A 21,640-nucleotide genomic window follows, 5' to 3' on the forward strand; every position below is an offset into this window, starting at 1 on the left:
AGCCTTGACAATAAAACAAACAAATGCAGAATGTGAATTTCATTGAATGCGTTTAATGCTTATTGTTTACGATTACCCTTTTCTTTGCACGAATGTGCAGCAATGTTCCCCAACTATTGGTTTTACATCGGATTTGTTGTACTGTACAGTATTGGCCTCTCCTGTCAAATCCGATGTCATGATGATCCTGTATGATCAATGTAAACTCTCTCCATGTGCCTGTTGACAAGCGTATTACAGGGCTGGTAATGCACAGTCACATCTTAATTAACCAGTAGTCAACTACTAGCTAGTAGGCTAAATAAAAGAAATAAAATAATTTTAGAAAATGTTTCTAAAATGTAATGGGGTTGGGAGTAATTACAAATGTGCTTTACCTTTCAAAAATACTTCGATGGACAAGATAGGTTACTTGGTGTCATAAATACTAGAGATACGTGTGTGTGTACTTGAAAAATGAATCACACTGCTCTCGATACAGAAGCGTTTTGCTCGGACTACAATACCGGGCCCATGATGCAATGCGAGTCTTAATCAGCTAATGCTAGCTAGTAGTAGCTAGCCTAAGTAAGGTATTTGAGGAAACCATCAACTAACGCGTATCCCAATGTTAGCTTGCTGAGATAGCTACTGTAGTAGCTTCAAACTAAAGGATATCTCAAAACGGGCTTTAGCTGACTACTTGGCCGGGTAAGTAACTTTGTAGCTAGCGAGTTTATTTAGCTAGATATCGACAATATACGCACTTCTAGCTAGTGCGAATTCGCGCAATTTACGTTGAATTAGCTCTTAACGTTAGCCTAACTACCCAAAAATATTGGCCAGCTCCAAGCCAGCATATGCTAGCTAACGTTAGCTACTGGTTTTCATCTCAGCCGCGTTAGCAAAGGCTAGCTAGTACTGTAACTTTCCATGGATTTCTAGAATATACAGCCACAAAAGTTTAGTCTATATCTGATATGTAGCTAGCCTTAGCTATACATTCATAATACAGGATTACTAAACCTTGGTTTATGAAATATATTTGAACACATTTCTTTATAGCTAGCTAACTACCAATTTTTATAATGGGCCGCAGGATGTCAAGGTGGTCAGCAAACGTATCGTCAACTGACTATAGTTGTTGCCCATGGGTATATTTGCTACGTAGAGACAAGGGGAAGACTATGGTACCTAATATGTATATTAATCACAAGTCTGCTCGAATCTCGTGCCACCCCCAGGTGGTTGATAGTGTCAAGATGTCGTTTCCTCCTCATCTGAATCGACCCCTACTACCACCAGGAATTCCTCCCCCCCAGTTTGGTTACCCTTCCGGTGAGAAATCAGTCTCAAGTGATCGTTGCTTGGCTACTACATTAACAATAAAACAGATCAGATCTGTATCTAACTATTTGTGAAACGTTTCCCTGTTTGCCCTTGTCCAGGAGCCCCTATGATCCCGTTGCACATGGGCATCATGACTCCTGCACCCACTGTCCTGGTGCCAACCTCAGTGTCAGTGGTCAGTAAGCCACCTGTGCCCAGGAAGGAGGCCCCCCCTTTGCGAGCCAAGGAGAGTGTGGAGAGCAACGGCCCCACCACCACCGTCTTTGTGGGGAACATATCAGAGAAGGCCTCGGATATGCTTATTAGACAACTCCTAGCGGTAAGGATGAGAAACGTGTGCAAACTGTTGGTTCTTCTTTATGCACACTCCAAGCAGTACACTTAAACTACCTTTACCTTCCTAGAAATGTGGCCTCGTTCTTAGCTGGAAGAGGGTCCAAGGAGCCTCTGGAAAACTTCAAGGTAAAAAAATAAAATAAAGCAACCACAACAAATTACTACAAGTTAAACTTTTTTTTTTAAGTTGCAAAGAAAAATCTGTATTTTGCTGAATTGGCATTCTTTCTCTCTGTTCTAAGCTTTTGGGTTTTGCGAGTACAAAGAGCCAGAATCCACTCTGCGAGCGTTGCGGTTGCTTCACGAACTACAGATCGGGGAGAAGAAGCTGCTGGTGAAGGTGGACGCCAAGACCAAGGCTCAGCTGGACGATTGGAAGGCCAAGAAGAAGAGCACTAATGGGGTGGGTAGTGGAGCGTAGATATAAATTAACTTCTAGTTCAGAGAAGTGTAAGAAGCTGATGGTTGTTTCATTGTGCTTTGTGGAAAAAAAGGAAAAGGTAGAAGATGGAGGCAATGAGGAAGAGGAGGAGCTGGATGAAGATATTAAGAAGCGGGACCAGATTGTCAAGGGTGCCATTGATGGGCTGATTCGCGAGTTTGCCAGTGAGCTTAATGCTGCATCACTGGACGATGACTCCCATCGGCGCAAGAAAAAGAAAGAGAAAAAAGGAGAGGTAATCTAAAACCACCTTTCCTATTTCCTTTACTCTTTAAAAAATGTAATAAAAAAGGTTTTCGCTTTATGTATTGACCGTGTGGTATTTGGCGCACTTCAATATCCTAAATACAATAGTTTTTCTTTTTAGGAGGATATCAATGCAATTGACATGGAGGAAGACAAGAGAGACCTGATTTCCAGAGAGATCAGTAAATTCCGTGACACACACAAGGTACAGTATCTAATCTCTCACGCTCACATTGCAGGTTTTGAAGAGAAGCTACACATATGTAGTTCACTTATTTCAGTTTATACATGTAGTGGTAATGGACATTAACACCAGATATTTCTGTTCCGCTATCCATATAAGTATGCATACTGTGCTCAAAATTGGACTTACTGGAGAGCTCAGAACATTTAATTGGGAAATATCTTGATCTGTACGTCATAATTTCAAGATCTGTTCCAAAACAAGTAACCCAAATTATAACAATGTCACCTTTTTCAACCTTAATTTGACTTGTGTGATGGATGTTATAGTTCAATTTCAGGTCAATGAATGACCTAAATCTAGATGCGACCATATAGATCCAGAACTCATTCGTCACACACAAAAATGCATGGAGACGATGTACAGTTACCTCAAACCTAATCTATTCATTAAACCCAACCATTATGATAGAGATCATATGGTGACTAAAGCAAGATGAATCTCAGAACTTTGGGAAAAAGTTGCGAGGATAGGATGTAAGTATGAGCTTCCATTTACTTTGTACATATACTGGGCACCCCCCTCTTGAGGACTTGCACAGGGGCAACTGTACAGGCACACAGTGGCTGGGAATGTAGCGCCATCTTTCTGCACCCAGCCAACACACCAGCCAATGTTCCAGTGCAGGTACTGAACATGGGGATTGATTATGTTGAATCCTGAGAGCCTAGTGAACTTGTGCAAGTCCTCTGTAAACAATGTTGATATTTAATTGTATGTGTGTGTCTAAGCACTGAGTCAGTGAATAACCACAGCAGGGATTTGGACTGTAGCTCAGGGTATGTTGTACCAGGAAGGGGGGGGGGGGTGCCTTTTCACAGCAGACACTAGTGACTTGAAGACTAACAAGGTAAGTTACTCCCCAAGATGTGTGCTCTTCCTCTGTCAGGCTTGGTTTGTTGCTGTCTTCCCTGCCACCTACCTCTTGCTTACAGTCTTGTTTAGTGTGTCCAGCCCTCCCGTTCTGTATGTTATCCCTTCATCTTTCTTTTTTTATTTTCTCCCACCCACTTCTCCATGCTCAGCATGTGTTGTCACAGAAGGGATAAAAAAATATTTTAAAAAAAGTATAAATATGTCAGTATAAAAATAACAAGCTTATTTCTAAACACCATGTTAGTTCAATACTTTTATCAGTGGAGACCACAGAAGGGTAAGTTTAGACTGAATTACAGATGCTCTACTCGGCCACATCAGGCAAGCACATTGCTACATTAGGAACAGGAGACCGTAGATGTCCATATCCCTCCCCTCTTTCCTGTCCAGCTCATACCTCTTGTTCTTCTATCCCTGCAAGTCCTCCTTGTTTGTTCATGATAGCTGATTGTAAACAGTGACACTAAACCCATGGCACTTCGGCATCTTTTGCAGTCCACTTGGACTAGCATCACCACAGGAGTAAAGATCCTGGCCTCTCTCTGTGTGCCCATAGACTTAGACATAGACTTGCTCCTCACAAAATATGAAGACGAAAATGAGCTTCGCTGCATTCAGTGCTAAATGACCCATCTGTCATGTAAACGTAACTCTAAATTTTGCAAGAAGAGCCATTGGGTATAGTGTCAGGAGACAGTTGTGTGGCAACAACATGGATCACTGAAGACCACTGCAGGGGTAAGAAAGCTTCTCAAATTAATCATTTAACTGTAAAGAAATGTGAACAAAAAAAGGCAAACGCTATTGAATGTTTCCAAACTTTTCAGTTTTTAGGATGTTGAATCAAGGTTGTAGAGGACAGGGTTGTGTTTGACTGTGCTTGAGTAAGACGGAGATCCGTAACATTTCCCCTGTGAACCGTTTCACCTGCTTTCCCTCCCAGGCATAACTTTGTAGGGCTCTAGGGGCAGCGACTGAAACCCTAGCTCCGATACCTGTAAGTCACATCCAACTAGTTCAACAAGGATGGACCTTTGTTTCTCTTACTTGTAAAGGAGGACACTTTTGGAGGAAAAAAAGCCGTCTTTTACGATGCCTTTTTTTCTGGTTTTGAATGCCTGATGTTTGACATGCCTGTCGGATGTCTGTGACTATGACAAAGTGGTTTCCAGTGCCTCTGTAACTGTGCCTTCCAGTTCCCCAGCTTGACACTTTAGAATCATGCAAATCAAGCACTCCACCTTACAGCCATTGATCCGTGATTGATCAAGATACTTATGTCATTATACATAGTGTCACCTTGTTTTGCTCTCCTGTTTTAATTTTTAGACTGCAGGTAACCTATCCACTATCCAGCTACGCACTTCAGTATAGATGTGCTAGTGTTTGTACCTGCGGAGGCTGGAAACTACTTCTACTGTGTGCTCCTGAGCAGAGCACGGACGCTCTGGAAGCAACCTCTGAACGTCCTGTGTTCTCTCTGCAGAAACTCGAGGAGGAGAAGGACAAGAAGGAGAAGGAGCGGCAAGAGTTTGAGCGGGAGAGGAGGGAGCGGGAGAAGGAGAGGGAGCGCGAGCGCGAGCGCAGGGACCGGGAGCGAGAGAAGGAGCGAGAGAAAGAGCGCGAGAGAGAGCGAGACGTGGACCGCGACCGGGACAGAGAGCGAAGGCCGAAGGAGAGGCCTCCCCGGGAGAGAGAGTGGGAAAGGGAGAGGAGCCCTGAGAGGAGCGCAGACCGCAGTAGGTCCAGGTAAGGCCAGCAGAGCAGCCTCAGAAGGAGCACACAGTCGAGAGCTGGACGAGGAGACCAATGCACAGTGTTGTCCACAGAGAGAAGAGCCGAGACAAGGAGAAGAAGAGAGAGCGGGAGGAGGATGAGGAGGAGGTGTATGAACGCAGGAGATTGGAGAGAAGGCTCAGAGACAAAGAGGCAGCCTACCAAGAGGTATGTGTCTGAAGAACACACAACTGAAATGGCCTCAATATCAAGAGGTTGCCCCTCAGAATCAAACAGGGCAGAGGCAAAGAATTTCCCAATGTTGTGTCATCTTTGACAGTTGGCTGTAAATTGCCAAAAGACGTAACCCAGTTGACTAATTACAAATGTTTAATTTAACCGGATTTCGGTGCCCCCTCCTCGGTGCCCCATCCTCCCTCAGTTACTGTGCACTAAATTTGAACAAATATATATTTTGTCCTACATCATTGGAAAGCTACGGTTCTTGTGCTTGTACTTATGGAAACAATTTCAAGATCAAGTCGCAACAGCAAGTATTACCAATGTCTTTGTCCAGTCACAAATATGTAAACATATTTAGAAATATGTAAAAAAAAATCAGGTATGCAACACATCCCAACAAAAATCGACTGGTTACATTCCCAAAGGTCCAAACATTTACATTACATTTAGTCATTTAGCAGACGCTCCTATCCAGAGCAACTTGCTGTAAGTACAGGGACATTCCCCCGAGGCAAGTAAGGTGAAGTGCCTTGCCCAAGGACACAACGTCATTTTGCACAGCAGGGGGATCGAACCGGCAACATTATGATTACTAGCCCGATTCCCTAACCGCTCAACCACCAGACTCCCATACTATCTGACCATGTTGAGTAGTTCATCCAAAACAATGAATGATATCCATACATAGCCACGATATTGCTGCCAATTATTGCCAATTCAATGTTTGTAGTCTCTCACGCACTATCACTCATAGGAGGATATGTGCTTCGAGTATTTACAATTGGAAAGTCTCAAAATGGCCGCTACACTCTGCCCTTTCGATTGACACCTTGTTTGACCCAATAGGAGCTTCCATGCCCTGGTGACAGCCTTCTAAAGCCAACTATTTGCGTCCTGCCCCACTCGTTCTAAACTAATTACTCAAACTGTCTTTGACTGGCTCTGAAATGAGCTTGTTAACCTTGTAGCTAAGGAAATGCTGCAAATGCTAATACCCAAAATGATAGGTATCTGTGAAGCCTTCAAAATAAAAGTCCTTGGCGCCAACTGGATGGAATGAAGCAGTGTTATTTGTGCATCAAAACTGCTGAATCAGATAAAGCACTCCAATGTGTTCATGCTTCAGTTTTTGTGTTTCAGCAATACTAATGGGGGATTTAGGTATAATATATGATAGTTCTAAGTACCACCTTTCATTAGAGATAACAATTATGATCTTAAGTATTTGACCTTGATTACAAAGGGTCATTTTGCACACCTGGATGTACTCTTATAAAAACATGTGTCAAATATGAATATATTGTGGTATTATGTTTGACTTTTGATTTGAATTGGGTAAGGTTCTCAAGCTGTGGTCCAATTCTGTCTTCCAGCTAATACCTACAACCTCTAGGCCTCTTTTCAAAACAAAATATAGGCGGAAATAGAAACTCACTTTCCTTGTGTTCAAGCTTCTATTACTCAACACCAGTAGGACTGACGGGTCCTGAAAACAGGGGAAATAACTTCACCTTTTTAAAAGAGACCACAGTCATGCATGTATTCCAAAGGGTTTAAGAACAGCTTTCATTTTACTTTGGGTATGCTGTTTAGGCATTTTCAGGCAAATTTAACAGGATTTTTGAATGCACCCTACAGTGTGAATTGTACTGTAGCTGATGGGTAAAAAAAAAAAAAAAAAGAAAAAAAAAACACATCTGGATTCGGATAGAAACCAGAAGTAGTTTTGTGACTCAAAACACAAAACGGACATTTTACATAGTACAAATACATATTACTTTTCCCAATGCTGAACTTAATTGGGGGTCTTGAGTAGTCATGAACCAAAAAGTCAAATCATTTACACATTCTTTAATATAGTATTATAGTCTTGGTATATATTCTCCAAGCATATAATTGTTCTAGATTTCCAGCACTGTACATAGGCACATTGGTGGACACACCGATTCAAGACTTATAAGAATGAAGAACTTGTTTTGGCTTGTTTGGATCAGTGTGGTAGAAATGCAAAGTGTTCCTCGACTGTGTCTGTCCCTGACATCCTGTCACTGTGCTTCTGCTTTCTAAGCGCCTGAAGAACTGGGAGATCAGAGAGCGGAAGAAGGCCAGGGACTACTCCAAGGACTCTGAAAGAGAAGCAGAGCGCAGGCGAGAGATGGTAGGAGCGTGTGCAGCTCTCCTCACAACCCTCTCCCTGTCCTGCTCTCCATCCCTCTCAGCCTTGTGTGACGTGCTTGTGCTTGACCTCTCCCACCAGGCTAAGGAAGGCAAACGGCTCAAAGAGTTCCTGGAGGACTACGATGATGACAGGGACGACCTCAAATACTACAGGTGACGGTTCACAACAGCCCGCAAAAAACAGGCTCTGTTTAGAGAGGATCAGAAGCAAACTGTACAATTTGTGCGAGTCAGTCGCTGGTCTGTGAAGGTTGTCTGAGAAGTTCCTTGTGTGACCCCTAGGGGAAGCGCGCTGCAGAAGCGCCTGCGAGACAGAGAGAAGGAGATTGAGATGGACGAGCGGGACAGAAAGAGAGAAAAGGAAGAGCTGGAGGAGATCAGGCAGAGGCTGCTGGCCGAAGGACACCCTGACCCGGATGCTGAGCTACGCAGGGTGTGTGTGGTTTGGGGGGGGGGGGGGGGGGTCTGCTCTGAAGGTTGTTTGCTCATGGTTTCAACATCGTGTTTCCAGTACGTCCTACTGCCCTGGTCTCATTCTGTGTTTGTGTGATTTGTCCAGATGGAGGAGGAGGCGGAGCGTTTGAGCAGAGCCCCGGTGAAGCCAGAACCAGAGCCCGAGGTGGAAAGAGGGAGACCGAAGCCCCCCAGGGAAGACCGCGAGAGGAGAGGAGACCGCCACCGCGAGAGAGACCGCGGTGAGGTGCCCGTTCGCCAAGCCCCCTCCGAAAATGATGCGGAGGAGGGCGAGGAGGAGGGCTTGGACGGGGACAGCCGTCCGGAAGCCAAGCCCCGCCTCAAGCCCACGCTGCGCCCTATCACGGCGGCCCCCTCCGTCTCGTCAGCCAGTGAGAACGTGACGCCCAACTCCCCCGGGGACGAGTCGCCGTGCGGCATCATCATCCCCCATGAGAACTCGCCCTCAGAAGCCCCCCCCCTGGAAGAGATCCGCCCCAAGATCGGCCTCAGCCTCAAACTAGGCACGTTTGGTTTCATCTGGAACTTCAACACAAACCTCTTTCTCATACAAACACACACAGACACTGTTTTCACACACAAACACACACACTCCCCTCAAACAGCCTTGACACAATGTACGACAATACATTCACTGTTTGACGTGCCAGCTAAAGCGCGCCCCCCCTCCCTCCTGCAGGCTCCACGGCCAGCCCCAGCCAGCCCCACGCTGCCAAAAGGAAGAGGCTGGCAGCTGACAGCGTCTTCAACAAGTTTGGCGAGGAGGAGGCTGACGAGCAGCCGCGCCGGAGAAAGCTGGTGCCCCTGAACTACGACGACGACGACAAGAGCCTGGGAGTGGACGGAGCCGGCCTGGCCAACATCAAGGGCGTCGACACGGAGGAGAAACGCAGGCACATCAAGAGCCTGATCGAGAAGATCCCCACCGGCAAGCCTGAGCTGTTCTCCTACACCCTGGACTGGTCCATGGTGGACACGGTGAGAGGCTGGGATGATGGAGGGTGGGGAGGGACGGGACAACAGTGTTGACTTCTGTGGTGTTTCTAAAAGGCTGGAAAACCCTTTAGCGACATGCTAATGTTAGCTGCGTCTCCAAATAGACTGCATGTTTGTTTGCTTCGATTACCCATTATCTAGTTTTTGGGCTGTTGATGAAACCCGTCGTGAAATGATGTGATGAATGGTATTTCAACATTGTGGATGTGCTGTCTTTCAGAACCTAATGGAGCGACGTATCCGGCCGTGGATCAATAAGAAGATCATAGAGTACATCGGAGAGGAGGAGGCAACCTTAGTAGACTTCGTCTGTTCCAAGGTACCTTCACACAGTGAGCAACAGGAAATGAGTTCACATGAGATGTTTTAATCTTGACACTTGGTGCACATGTCTACACATGGACATTCCGAGGATCATGTTTTATTGCCCAGTATGTACACACACAAGGAATTTAGCTTCAGTTTACACTGCTCTCAATGTACTCACACATAATAGACATGGAGAGTAACAAAAAGAAAGAACACAACTTGTGTTCAGAGTGAGTGTGTCTGATGTGTGGACCTCTCCTTCGTTAGGTGATGGCTCATGGCACACCACAGGGTATCTTGGACGATGTTGCTATGGTGAGTATCTCTGTTGCAACTGTACACACGTTCCAAAATAAATAGATGACACTGGATATTTGGTTGTGATAACAGGAATGATAATGACAGAGACCCCGTGGCGCGCAACCCCAATTCAGATGTGATTTGTCCAACTACAGGTGCTTGATGAAGAAGCTGAGGTCTTCATTGTGAAGATGTGGAGGTTGTTGATCTATGAGACCGAAGCAAAGAAAATTGGATTGGCGAAATGAACGTAAAGCACTGAACCAAGATCCGTTTTCTTTTAGTGCTTGTTAAATGTGTCATGTCATGCAGACCTTATTGGCTGTTCAGTGTTGGACCTCACCAGTCCTCCTCTCCTGCAAGACGAGGCCTCTGAGCCGCTGTCATCCTACTCTTCAGATACATCATGTCATACTGTTAAACCTGATGGCCTTTTATCAGTGTGTTATTGTGTTTGTACTTCATGCTCGTGTCCGTTTCCCTGATGAGGCACTTATGCAAGACCCCGTGGGAATCACCACTTTGAACTTGCATTCTTTTGGCTGGGTTGAGGGACAGCGCAGTACGTATATATGGAAAGTAATGGTTGAAAAGATCTTTGCCTGCAAATATGTTCTACCGGCATTCTACCGTTTTCCAGCATTTTTTTTAAAGAACCAAATGTAAAGTAGATGCTATTTTGTATGTTATCCGCATGTAAAGAGATGCAGGACCTAAACTGCTTTAATTTACTTACGTAGTGTAGGATTGTTACTGTTTCACAAACTGCTTTGGCTATTCAATCAATTCTGTTTGAGAAGGAGCATGACATGCTGTTTTGACATTTTTTAGTTGTTGTGCTACAGTCAGCTTTGTTGGACCCCAGCTAGAACTAGGCACAAAACAATTCTGCAGCACTGACATTTCTGACCAATTTGGATCGTTCCCAATGTCTTGTTTTTGTCACATTTTTTTGGTGCCTCCTGAACATGACCCCAGATGTAGAGATAAGCACAACTAATCCATACCAATTCAGACAAAATGAATGGATATTGATCGTGCTTAATGTCAGCATTTGTTTTGTACTGGTGGAAATTTGTTTTGATTAAAAGCAATTTTTATAGTACTTGTCTGCATTGCTTCCACACTTCTTTCAGTACTGTTGGTGCAAGATGGATTCATTTAACCCAAAACACTACAGAGCCACTTGAGCTAAAAAGGTCAATCTGAATATCTTAACGGAGGGTGGTGATAGACTACCTGCTCTGTTAAGGTGACGCAACTGTCTAATACCCTGACAACTCAACTCCACCTGGGGGGAAACACAGCAGGGAGAAAGTCAGTCAAAAGATTTACGTTTTGCCAATCCCTATCAATGAATGTTTAAATTGTTGCACTGCCAAGACACATTGAGATCAAAACTTCCAGAACTTTATTAATGTCTTATGAGCTAAACAAGAGCAAAATCCATCCTGCCAGTAAAAATCCCCAACTGTAGGAGGACGAGCACAAAACAAATCACCCACAGAAAGCCAGTATTACAGACAACTTTTGCCGTCTGTCTCACTTCCTGTGATCATCGAGAGATGAAGCGCCATGGACACTGAAGACACCAGGGCTCATTAGCAAGAAAGTGAAGGCCACTGTTTGTTTACTGTTCTATGCCTAAAAGGGTATCATTTATCCAAATGTGTATTCTTCGTGGTCAAAATGGTGGTTAACATGAAACGTCATTAGTGGTTTAATTTCAATTAAGTCAGTAAACCGTCCTGTGTTTGCTCTATTCTAACTGACATGGGACACTTTGTTTAATGTTGCAATATGTAAATTAACATCTGTTGGGATGGGCTACTATGGCCAGGTCTGTCTGTCTGTCCATCTCTCTCATCTTCCAGCCAGCCTCTTCTGGGGCTCTAATCTTCTGCTTTGGCCTCCATCTCCTCGGCATCATCGTCTCCGTCCACCTCTGCGTTCTCCCTCTCTAGCCTCTCCAGCTGGCGCGCCAGCTCTGTCTCATCCGTGTCCGTCACCACCTTAGGCTGAAGAAAAAGACCAAACGCACACACACACAGAGATCCTGAGCTTATCTCTCTTGGAGAAACCAGGAGGAAAACCTTGACTGTAGAATGGGTGCATAGTTGGCGGACCTCGGTCCGCGTCTGGACTGAGTGAAGGTTGTATCTGGACCTAGATACGTTTCTCATAAATAATTGTTCAATTAAATCCTGATGAAGCAACTGTTATTTTAAATTTACACATTTCTTCCGAGTAGATAACTGTTTTGAGGTATACAGAGTTAAATGCCACCTACCAGCCAATCAGAAACCACCCCAGAAAATGTTAGTCAATGGACCTCTTTGAATTTTAATTGTGCACCCCTGTAGTAGAATCAAGAGGTTCCTGATTCAAATCCCCCTGTACTTGATCGATTTGAATAAAAGGGTCTGCTAGAGCAGTGGTTCCCAACCCTGGTCCTCGGGACCATAGACATAATAAAGAGTAGACGCCGCATTGGCTGCTGGGCGCGAGAAATGCGGCCGCCATCTTGGAAAGGGAAAAATTCTGAGTTGCTTAGCATCAGAATAAACAAGATACCAGCACGGTGCAGCATATTCCTGCTCAAATCGGCGGACAATCCCAAACAGGGCTCGGGGGATTACTTCTCACAAGTAAAATTTAACATTACCATACTATTGGTTTTATTTTGTGAAAAGAATAACCATGTCCTGTATCATAACTACGTATGACCTTTGCAGCAAAGCAAACTGCATGAAAAAAAGTTCGGTATTCAGTTCGGTATGATTAATTAACTGCTCTGACAGCTCATTGCCCCAGCCAAACAGATTACACTGAGTGGAGCGGTTGACCTTTCCAAGATGGTGGCCCCACGGCTCATCAGCGCCAGTACGCAGTAGCGGTCGATGCGGCGTCTACTCCTTATTATGTCTATGCTCAGGACCCCCTGTCCTGCATGTTTTAGATGTTTCCCTGCTCCAAACACCTGATTCAAATGAATAGTCGTTAACAGGCTTCTGCAGAGCTGGATAACAACCCATTCATTTGAATCAGGTGTGTTGGAGCAAGGAAACTTCTCAAACAGAGGTCTTCAACCCTGGTCCTCAGGGACCCCCTGTCCAGCACGTTTTATATTTTTCCCTGCTCCAACACACCTGATTCAAATGACTGGGTCGTTATCCAGATCAGCAGAAGCCTGTTAACTACCATTCATTTGAATCAGGTGTTTGGAGCAGGGAAACATCTAAAACATGTAGGGCAGGGGGTCCCTGAGGACCAGGGTTGAAGACCTTTGATCTAAAACATGCAGGACAGGGGGTCCCACGGACCAGGGTTGGGAACCACTGTGCTAGAGGAACACATGATATGATGACAACAACTGAGATCTCTTCCTGCTCCCCTGTCTCCTTTACCTCCATCTGGATGTTGAACACGCCCCGCTTCTCCTCAATCCTCTCCTTGATGGCAGCCATAGCCTGGTTGAGGACAGACAGGCCCTCCGTACGTTCCAGAGTGGTTGTGGTCATCACGTATCGTGGGGGGGCAATCAGGTTAATCTAGGAAGAACGCACACATTTTGCTTATCGTGTGAACCATCGCAAACGAGCACCAACATGTCCGACACATATGAACGATAAAGACACTCGACTAATCAAAGATTAATTTAAAAGAGGGAGTATTTCTGGACTGTTTAAACAGGACTGGCATGTGGATGCCACATACCTTGATGGGCATGACTTCAGTAGAGCAGCTCAGACCTGCCCTCAGTGCTTCCTTCACTGCGTCGATGCCCTCATACCCATAGCACGCCACCTCAATATCTACATGCAAAGAGGATGAACATTCTCATAGCTGAAAGGGACATTCATTTCATTCCACAACCTCCATCTCTAAAAGAAGTTGAGCCTGACATTCATGTTTCCAAATCCTTCTCCCGTCTAGCGGTGGGCTACCTGCTCGGATTTTGACGGCTTGCGGCGTGAGTCGCCTGTTGATGTTGTCAATGAGCACGTTTCTCTCCTCCTCCGTCAGGTCCAGGCCGTCCAGGATGGCAGGGTCCCTGAATGGGAGGACACGGAGACAACACAGAACACCTCAAATATATATATTCTTTTGATGTATACTTTAGGTGGCATTTCTCCCTTTATTATTTATGATGGAGATAGTGTATATTTTTGGAGAGGACAGGAAATATGGGGAGAGAGAGAGGGGGGATGAGGGTCTGGAACGGTCAAACTCAGGCCGCCGCGATGCTTCAGCCTACATGGTGGAACCCCAAATGAAATATATTGTTGTCCTCACTTAGTCTCCAACTACAGACACACAGGATGGAGTACTCACGACACGGCCTGTTTGAAGACGTCGTACGCGCCGTATCCGGGCCGCTTGTATTTTTCATCAAAGACCCAGGCAGTGCGCTGGAAGAGGCTCTCCAGCTGCTCATCTTTACTGTATTCCAGAACCTCTGCCACATGCCTCAGGATGCTGTACACCTGCCGCAACACCACTCAGTTTAGTTAGTCTACATCTGGTCGTGAAGCAAGCTTTTTTTTTTTTTTTACACAGAGCCACCCCTGAAAATGGTGAGGGGCAGCTAAGAGTGACTTACAGTTTTGGATTTGGTGAATTTGTCCTCACACTTGATGGCCTCCTCTGGTGAAACTCTTCTCTTTGATAAATCGATGTATCCTGCAGGGAGGACCCATGAAAAAGTATACAACTCATTCAGCTACCGAGGGACTTTTAAACGGACAGACCGAAAAGTCCGGTTGACTGAGCTTACCCTTCTCTTTGTCCACTCGGATGACCACCACACACTCGTTGCGACCTATGCGGATGAGCTTGTTGATGGAGCGGATGCGTCGACGCGATAGTTCACTCAGGAGGATCATGCCCTCAATGTTGTTGTACTCCAAAAGGCTTACATAAGCGCCCATCTCAGCGATGGAGCGCACATTGACCATCACTACATCCTCCACTTCTGGGAACCGGTGCTGATAGAACCTACAACTGAGCCCCGGCATCACTGAGAACGAAGTAATGGGTCAAGGGTGAAAATGATTCAGGCGATGGGAAAAACGTGTCATCATCTAGATACAAACATATCAACTCGTACTTAGCAATACATGAAACTGGGTCAGTGAGGTAAGATAAACAGGTCTAGTGATGTAGCGTTTGGTTTGAGAGTAAGCTGTCAGTCTCTTCAAATCCAGAGATGTCAATGATGTCTACCACAGGCTAATACTAAATGGATGAGATTTAGCATTTGTTCAGCATCAAAATACGGCCACGAACCAAACTTGCTCCACAATTTCGCCCATTCGGAAAACGTAAGTTCAGCTAGCAGCCACGTAAACTTGCACAGCGTTGGAAGCTGATTAGCTGACCCAATGGTTAGCTTGAGTTCACACACATGCGGCACATGCTACCTGACTAGCTAGAATCTCTTGTCCACTACCCCGGCAAACAGATGTTTTATTATCGGTTTAAATACATATCTTACCTGTATCATATGGTTACACAACGAAGCAATGAAATATTCTGTTTTTGAAATGTTCCAAACTTTCTTGGTTTAACATGTATTTGTAGAAAAAAGAGCCCAAATGCTAGAACTTCTAATTCATCGAAGTGCTACAGCTATTTTTTTCGACCCGGAAGAGATCAGATTCTTTTTGACACGCGCAATCGCAATAGCGTTTGCTGTGGTTGCCAGGTTGACCCCCACATCTTGACGTGAAGCGTTTGGGGACAAATCTGTAACGAACCTGGCAACTTTAGGGTTAGTGGATGAAGACATGTGACTATGAACCAGCTGATCTCCCTTCGTTGCAATTTCGCGTCACTAGCTTAGTCCGACGATCGTCTATGTAAAAGAACGACTGTTTACCGTCGTTCTTACATTTAAGAATAGGTGTCATCCGTTTTATCATCCATTGGCCGCAAATATTTCGAAACGTAATCCAAGTGAAGAGCGTTGTGTTTTAGAACAAGATGTCAGGGAAAGAAAGGATCGACGTATTCCCCTCCAGAATGTAAGTATCTGTAGCTAGCCAAGGCTAACCACCTCGACTGCAACATCCAGCATACTGGGCTTTAACCTTTTTCTCATTTATCTACTTATTGCTGACAGTGGCACAGTTAAAAGCTGCCATGACCCGTTCTGTTAGCTATACAGTCATCAGTCCCCGGCTGGTGAATAGTCTTCAAACTGCAGTAGCGAGATCATCATGATGTCAGTACGTTTAGTTATTCAGATGATTGACTAGCAAGCCCTCTGCATGGAACAAAGTAATACTTTTTTTTTTTTGCATTACGGTCAGTTGTTTTCTGTGAACTTAACAGATACTAATACTTTAACAGGCAGGATCTTGGTCCATGAACATCCAAAAGAGGAATTGGTATTACACAATGTCATGTGATGTTTTCCTATTCCAATCAGAGACAGACTGTGAGATTTCTAAAATGCCTTATCCGCGTCGTAGAGGACGGTGATAAGGCAACATACCCGGTGATATTGTTATTTCCCTCTGTGTATAGTTTGCACAACCATTAGCTGCGCATTGTTTTCAACATGTGAGCTGTCCTCTTTGGTATTCTAGGGTTCAGACCATCATGAAGGCACGTCTGAAAGGGGCACAGACTGGTCGCAACCTCCTTAAGAAGAAAGCTGACGCTTTGTCCATGCGCTTCCGTCAGATCCTTCGCAAGATTATTGAGGTCTGTCAGAACCGTCTTATCACCTGCAAGTTTTTACCTTAAAGACATATTCTGTTAATGCCTCATGCAACTCATCTCTGTATCCATCCAGACAAAGACTCTGATGGGAGAAGTGATGAGGGAGGCTGCCTTTTCTTTAGCTGAGGCAAAGTTTGCTGCTGGAGATTTTAGGTGAGCGAACAGACCTTTGTGGTTCCTCTTCTTTTTCCCTGAGATGTCTCGATGTCAACCTTGTGATCTGTGTCCTCAGCACCACTGTCATCCAGAATGTAAACAAGGCCCAGGTGAAGGTCAGAGCCAAGAAAGACAACGTGGCCGGTGAGTGTCAAATACACTATCGTTGGGAAGAAATGCTGGGCTTCCCTTCTAAATCTCAAATCTTTTTGTGTCTTTGTGTTTCTCTCTCAGGTGTCACTCTACCTGTGTTCGAGCATTACCAGGAAGGAGGAGACAGTAAGGAATATCCTAATTACTCTGTGAATAATTTGTTAATAATATACCGTATTTCTTTGATTAAACGCCGCCCTCGAATAAACGCCACACCAAAAATTTACATTGTGTTATAAATGCCGCCCTCGATTAAACGCCGTACCAAAAAAATCTGACAACGGTTATTTAGTTGTTTAAATTCAAACTGTATTTATTACACAAGTAAATCACAAGTGTATTATAATTCCTTCAAAGCTCTGGCAGACCAAAATGGCTTTCTTGATGCAGGTTTGAATCTTTTTCTCCAAATCCACCATGAAAACTAAACCCACAGTATAACAAGAAAATAAAGACCACATTAGCTTAATATGAACATAAAATGATATGCACAGCATGTAAATAACGTTCACCAAAGTAAAATACAGACTTTTATCGGAGCATTAAATTATCCGTGCTTCGCTTGCTGTTAGCTTGTCGACTCTTTCACTCACTCGTTCCAAAAGGCCTTCAAAATAAAGGCACTAGGCCTACTCTTACCAAATAAAGTCACTTAATAATACCGAATGCAATTTCATGGGTGTCGCCGCAATGTAACTTGGGGGGGTCACGTCCCCTTCACTTAAAAAAAAGTAGTTTGGACCCCCCCACATTTGCGATCAAAATATTAGTGCATGACTGGTCTACCAGTCCAGCAATCTTTCCATTGCTTCACAATCAAATCCGTTCCACTTTATCAGTAGGGAGAATACCCATAGCAATAGAATTCCACTCCGCGTTTTCTAGACAAACAGCATCACGCACGCGGATTCAACTCCCATACTCTTAGATCGACACATCATGCTTGTAGCTAGCACTTCAGACATGACTGTTTCACAGACATTTACATTTATGCATTTAGCAGACGCTTTTATCCAAAGCGACGTCCAAGAGAGAGCTTTACAAAAGAGCATAGGTCACTGATCATAACAAAGAGGTAGTCCCAAACACTGCAAGCAGCCATAACATGAAGCATACATTGGGAAATATTAAACAAGTGCCAAAAGGAAGACCCATAAGAGTATGCAGTTATACAAGTTACAAATTAAAACAACATGAACCCCAAAAAGTGCAAGACTGTACCTGTAATAGAATAATCAACAGTAATTTATTTCACAGCGAGTACATGAGTTCAAGAGTTAACTTCGTTATAACTAACCTACAAGAGCAACAAGTCTGTCAATAAGAGTCATTGTGATCCTGGAGGAAACTAACATCAGGTCCAATCAAGCAAGCATTCCTAAGTGCCGTTGTACTCCTACAGACCAGATGGACATAAGGAGTTTTTTTTCGAGGAAGAGGAAACTAAGTCAGTGTTGCCCAAGTTTTCCTTTCAGTGGCCAAAGCACCCTTATGAGACATTCTCTGACTATAATAGTATTAGTTAAGTCACAAAGATGCTTCTGCAAACATTATGATTATAGCTAGCTAAAAAAACAAGCTTTTTACCTACATCTAGCACTAGATACCATACTTTATTTAGCCTACCCATTACAAGTGGAACAGCATTTGTTGATTTCTTAATCTGGGTCTGAATTATGTTGTGCTTTTGGCCTTGTTCAGACCTAGGCATCCGTTTCAGGCAGAAGACATGACAAGGATGTTTTTTCCAAGTAGCTACAAAAAATAATGCTGGTGGTTTTTTTATTGTCATAACAACCGTGACCTAATCTGGAGTAACTTTAGCTAACATGCTAGTTTTTCTAACGACTGAAAAAAAGAAGAAAAACTTTATTTCAGAATTGTCTTCCAAATTAAACAAGGTTGCTCAACTTGTAATTTTGGCAATTCGCAGAATTTCATTGCTACATATTAGTCTGTAACATGAAGGCAAAACTGATTCAACCATTAAAACCATATATCCTCAGAAAGCTTATACCCTCAGGATGTTATCTAATGAGTCAAAAGACATGTCCTTCTCTCCATATTAGTATTCTGCCCATGCATAATACATTTGTTATTGGTAAATGGAGTATATGGCTGATACTTTTTTGAGCTGTGCCATTTAGGGAAACTGATTCAACCACCTAAACCATGTATTTTCTGAAAGTTTACATGTGATCTTTTTGAAAAGACTACAGGTTTGAACACACATTTGACCATTTCTGAACTGTCCAGTCATGCTTTAGGGAGATGGAAAAAAAAAATATGTAGCCTACATAATTATTCGGCTACTAGTCCTATACCAATTGTGAATTTGATATGCTAATAACATGATTCACATCTCAGAAATCTTCTTATGAACAATCTACATTAAGCTTCTTTAAATTGTCAATATGAAAGAATGCTCAATGCATCTGCATGTCTCCTGATATAAGTGGTTGAGAGTGAGTCAGAGGCAGGGGCATCATGCAGGGGCAGTGGAGACTGCCCTGTTGCTTAGGTGAGTGCTGAAAGGTGACAGGTAGTTGAAGATGTCCCATTGCTTATTGGGAAGTTTAGTTTTCAAAATATTTTTATGTCCAGCCCCTCATTATGTATAACAACTATGGTAAATAGTTGTGGTAAATGCACCAGAATGCGGGAAATTGCATCTACATCTTAAAAAAAAATTGGGGGGAGAAACCCCCAGACCCCCCAGCAAAATGTGCCCCTCCCCACTCTCAAAATGCTGCTGATGCCCATGAATTATATAGTTCTAAATTATGACATTGGTTGAAAACAAATTATACATAATAATGTAATTGTGACAATTACATGTAGCCTACAATATAGCAATGTAGCTGACTTCACCACTGGCAAATTGGACTTTCATCAACCCCACCATTGTCTATGGTGCCACTACAGCTGCAGTTCTCTAAATCTCTCTAATTAAACGCCCCCCTCGAATAAACGTCGCCCCCGAATGAATATATGCCGTACCAAAAATGATCATTGTGTAATAAACGGCACTGCGCTCATTCGAAGAAATGCGGTAGTCGTCAGAATGTGGGCCTGTGCTGACAGTATTCTTTGGGATTTCTCCATTCTCCCTCCGTCAGGTTATGAGCTGACTGGTTTGGCCCGGGGAGGAGAGCAGGTTTCCAGGCTGAAGAGGAACTATGCCAAAGCTGTTGAACTGCTGGTGGAGTTGGCATCCTTACAGGTAGGGGGCACTGCCAACAATGTTTGACGTTATCTTAGGTTTGAAGTCTGGGAAGCAGCTGGGGGCCACAAAGCTAATTATTTCACTGTTTCGAATTGACAGACATCATTTGTCACTCTGGACGAGGCCATCAAGATCACCAACCGTCGTGTAAATGCCATAGAGCACGGTGAGTACAGCCTGTTGGGATGTGTTGCCACCTGCATGATACCGAACCTGTTGCACGGTATATCGAGAGTTGTAATGGTGATGTCTGTAGCTAAGAGTGATTGGTCCTGTCCGTCTCCAGTGATCATTCCCAGGATCGAGCGCACGCTCACCTACATCGTCACAGAGCTGGATGAGAGAGAACGAGAGGAGTTCTACAGGTGAGGAGGCATTCCATGTTCCCTACTTACCCAAACTCTCCACCTGCTACTTCCACCTCATAAACCACTGCGCTAAAATGTTGTAATAACATATAATATATTTATTGTTTTTGTTAATAATAAAATACAATAAATAAATACAACTGAAATAAATAAAAACTAGCCATGCCTTTTTATTAACCTCTGCGCTTGTTAACAAACAAACAAAAGTGATATTGCCTCGGTCCAAAATGGCGTTCCCTGCTTCTGGTTTCCCCTAAGCTGAGTATCACTGTGTTGCTCATCCCACCTCAGACTCAAGAAGATTCAGGAGAAGAAGAAGCAGCTAAGGGAGAGGACCGAGAAGGAGATTGCCGCCCGCCTGGCGGCCCTAGGCCCCATCGCCGAGCCCGCTAACATGCTGACGGAGGAGACGGATGAGGATCTGCTGTTTGAGTGACGCGCCCTGCAGCCCTCCTCCATCCCTTCTCCATCTCCCGTCACCGTGCTCTGCACACCACCCTATTTATTCCGTGCCTCTCTGGCCACGTTGATGTCTTCTTGTGAAAACCGAAGCATTCGATTTGTTTCAATTACATTGTTGGTGTTTGATTGGTACTTGTCAGTGATTTTTTTTGTTATGGTTTCAGTGTTGGAAATAAGTGTTCAGATGTATTGATCTTCTATGTCAGATGTCATGACATTAAACTTTGCTGTTACCAGCAAATGCTTCAGTTCACTCATGTGTTGACCTTGGTCATGTTGAATCTGAGAGGAGCAATGATCTTTTGAGTCCTTCAGCAAATAATATACATATATAAATACATTAAAGATGTGAACTATACTGTGTATTCCATTTAATTGACAGAGTACATACAGTAGATGTTGGAACTCAGCAAATTTAGATTTTATCTCGTAATTGACATTGCATGCTGTCATTTTGTGCAGTTGTGGCAGGGTGGTTGTCATTTTCCACCCTCAAGTCTGAAAGTGTTTTGTGGAGACCAGCCCCATAATAGTGACTATATAGATCGATTTTTGATTTTTCTCTAGATTAATCTGGGATGTGACCACCCAATCGTGATTATATTGTAGCACTCAGTGTGCAGGTCTATTGGCAATTATGTTTTTGCGTTACCCCATCCAAATGGCACTTCATTCAAATAAAATCTATGAGAATATTCCTTAGCTGTCTCTGTGGTTTTTTGTATGGTCTAATTTGTTTTGTCTAAACTGTATGCATCAAAACATTCTTTCCATTTTCTGTACATACTCTTGAAAAAATTGCAGTCATAAAAACATTTGGCTTAATGCCTTTGTGACAAGTAAATAAAAGGAAACCT

At 43.8% G+C, this 21,640-nt stretch overlaps 3 protein-coding genes across 3 annotated transcripts; 2 read left to right on the forward strand and 1 right to left on the reverse strand.

Moving 5' to 3' along the window:
• Positions 1–473: 473 nt before the first annotated feature.
• On the forward strand, positions 474–10,794 carry rbm25b (RNA binding motif protein 25b). The gene is made up of 17 exons (XM_084700906.1): positions 474–690; positions 1,224–1,317; positions 1,428–1,648; positions 1,734–1,791; positions 1,908–2,068; positions 2,160–2,342; positions 2,475–2,558; positions 4,960–5,222; positions 5,303–5,417; positions 7,501–7,590; positions 7,690–7,763; positions 7,893–8,043; positions 8,170–8,587; positions 8,764–9,062; positions 9,301–9,399; positions 9,657–9,704; positions 9,845–10,794. Exons 2-17 carry the CDS (start codon positions 1,242–1,244, stop codon positions 9,935–9,937), a joined length of 2,433 nt encoding a protein of 810 aa, XP_084557032.1. The 5' UTR covers positions 474–690; positions 1,224–1,241; the 3' UTR covers positions 9,938–10,794.
• A 283-nt stretch (positions 10,795–11,077) lies between these two features.
• eif2s1b (eukaryotic translation initiation factor 2, subunit 1 alpha b) lies at positions 11,078–15,353 on the reverse strand. The gene is made up of 8 exons (XM_084700909.1): positions 15,187–15,353; positions 14,467–14,709; positions 14,293–14,372; positions 14,025–14,176; positions 13,637–13,743; positions 13,407–13,504; positions 13,097–13,240; positions 11,078–11,707 (listed from the first exon to the last, which is right to left on the reverse strand). The coding sequence occupies exons 2-8, from the start codon at positions 14,705–14,707 to the stop codon at positions 11,582–11,584; spliced, it is 948 nt and encodes a 315-aa protein (XP_084557035.1). The 5' UTR covers positions 14,708–14,709; positions 15,187–15,353; the 3' UTR covers positions 11,078–11,581.
• Positions 15,354–15,498: 145 nt separating this feature from the next.
• Positions 15,499–21,481, forward strand: atp6v1d (ATPase H+ transporting V1 subunit D). The gene is made up of 9 exons (XM_084700910.1): positions 15,499–15,715; positions 16,283–16,400; positions 16,492–16,571; positions 16,651–16,718; positions 16,809–16,853; positions 19,847–19,950; positions 20,053–20,119; positions 20,240–20,318; positions 20,613–21,481. Exons 1-9 carry the CDS (start codon positions 15,675–15,677, stop codon positions 20,755–20,757), a joined length of 747 nt encoding a protein of 248 aa, XP_084557036.1. The 5' UTR covers positions 15,499–15,674; the 3' UTR covers positions 20,758–21,481.
• Positions 21,482–21,640: the final 159 nt, after the last annotated feature.

The sequence above is a fragment of the Hypomesus nipponensis genome, chromosome 6 (genome assembly GCF_054491055.1).
Source record: "Hypomesus nipponensis isolate SF chromosome 6, ASM5449105v1, whole genome shotgun sequence".
NCBI lineage: Eukaryota > Metazoa > Chordata > Actinopteri > Osmeriformes > Osmeridae > Hypomesus > Hypomesus nipponensis.

Bases quoted from the DNA above. Each gene is read 5' to 3' on its own strand.
- rbm25b (XM_084700906.1), top strand. From the start codon at position 1,242: ATGTCGTTTCCTCCTCATCTGAATCGACCCCTACTACCACCAGGAATT. The intron at 2,069-2,159 runs GTGGGTAGTGGA...GTGGAAAAAAAG, and splicing joins AGAAGAAGAGCACTAATGGG to GAAAAGGTAGAAGATGGAGG. The intron at 8,588-8,763 runs GCACGTTTGGTT...TCCCTCCTGCAG, and splicing joins CGGCCTCAGCCTCAAACTAG to GCTCCACGGCCAGCCCCAGC.
- eif2s1b (XM_084700909.1), bottom strand. From the start codon at position 14,707: ATGCCGGGGCTCAGTTGTAGGTTCTATCAGCACCGGTTCCCAGAAGTG. The intron at 14,177-14,292 runs GTAAGTCACTCT...GTGTTGCGGCAG, and splicing joins AATTCACCAAATCCAAAACT to GTGTACAGCATCCTGAGGCA. The intron at 13,505-13,636 runs GTAGCCCACCGC...CTTTGCATGTAG, and splicing joins AGCCGTCAAAATCCGAGCAG to ATATTGAGGTGGCGTGCTAT.
- atp6v1d (XM_084700910.1), top strand. From the start codon at position 15,675: ATGTCAGGGAAAGAAAGGATCGACGTATTCCCCTCCAGAAT. The intron at 16,401-16,491 runs GTCTGTCAGAAC...GTATCCATCCAG, and splicing joins TCCTTCGCAAGATTATTGAG to ACAAAGACTCTGATGGGAGA. The intron at 19,951-20,052 runs GTAGGGGGCACT...TCGAATTGACAG, and splicing joins TGGAGTTGGCATCCTTACAG to ACATCATTTGTCACTCTGGA.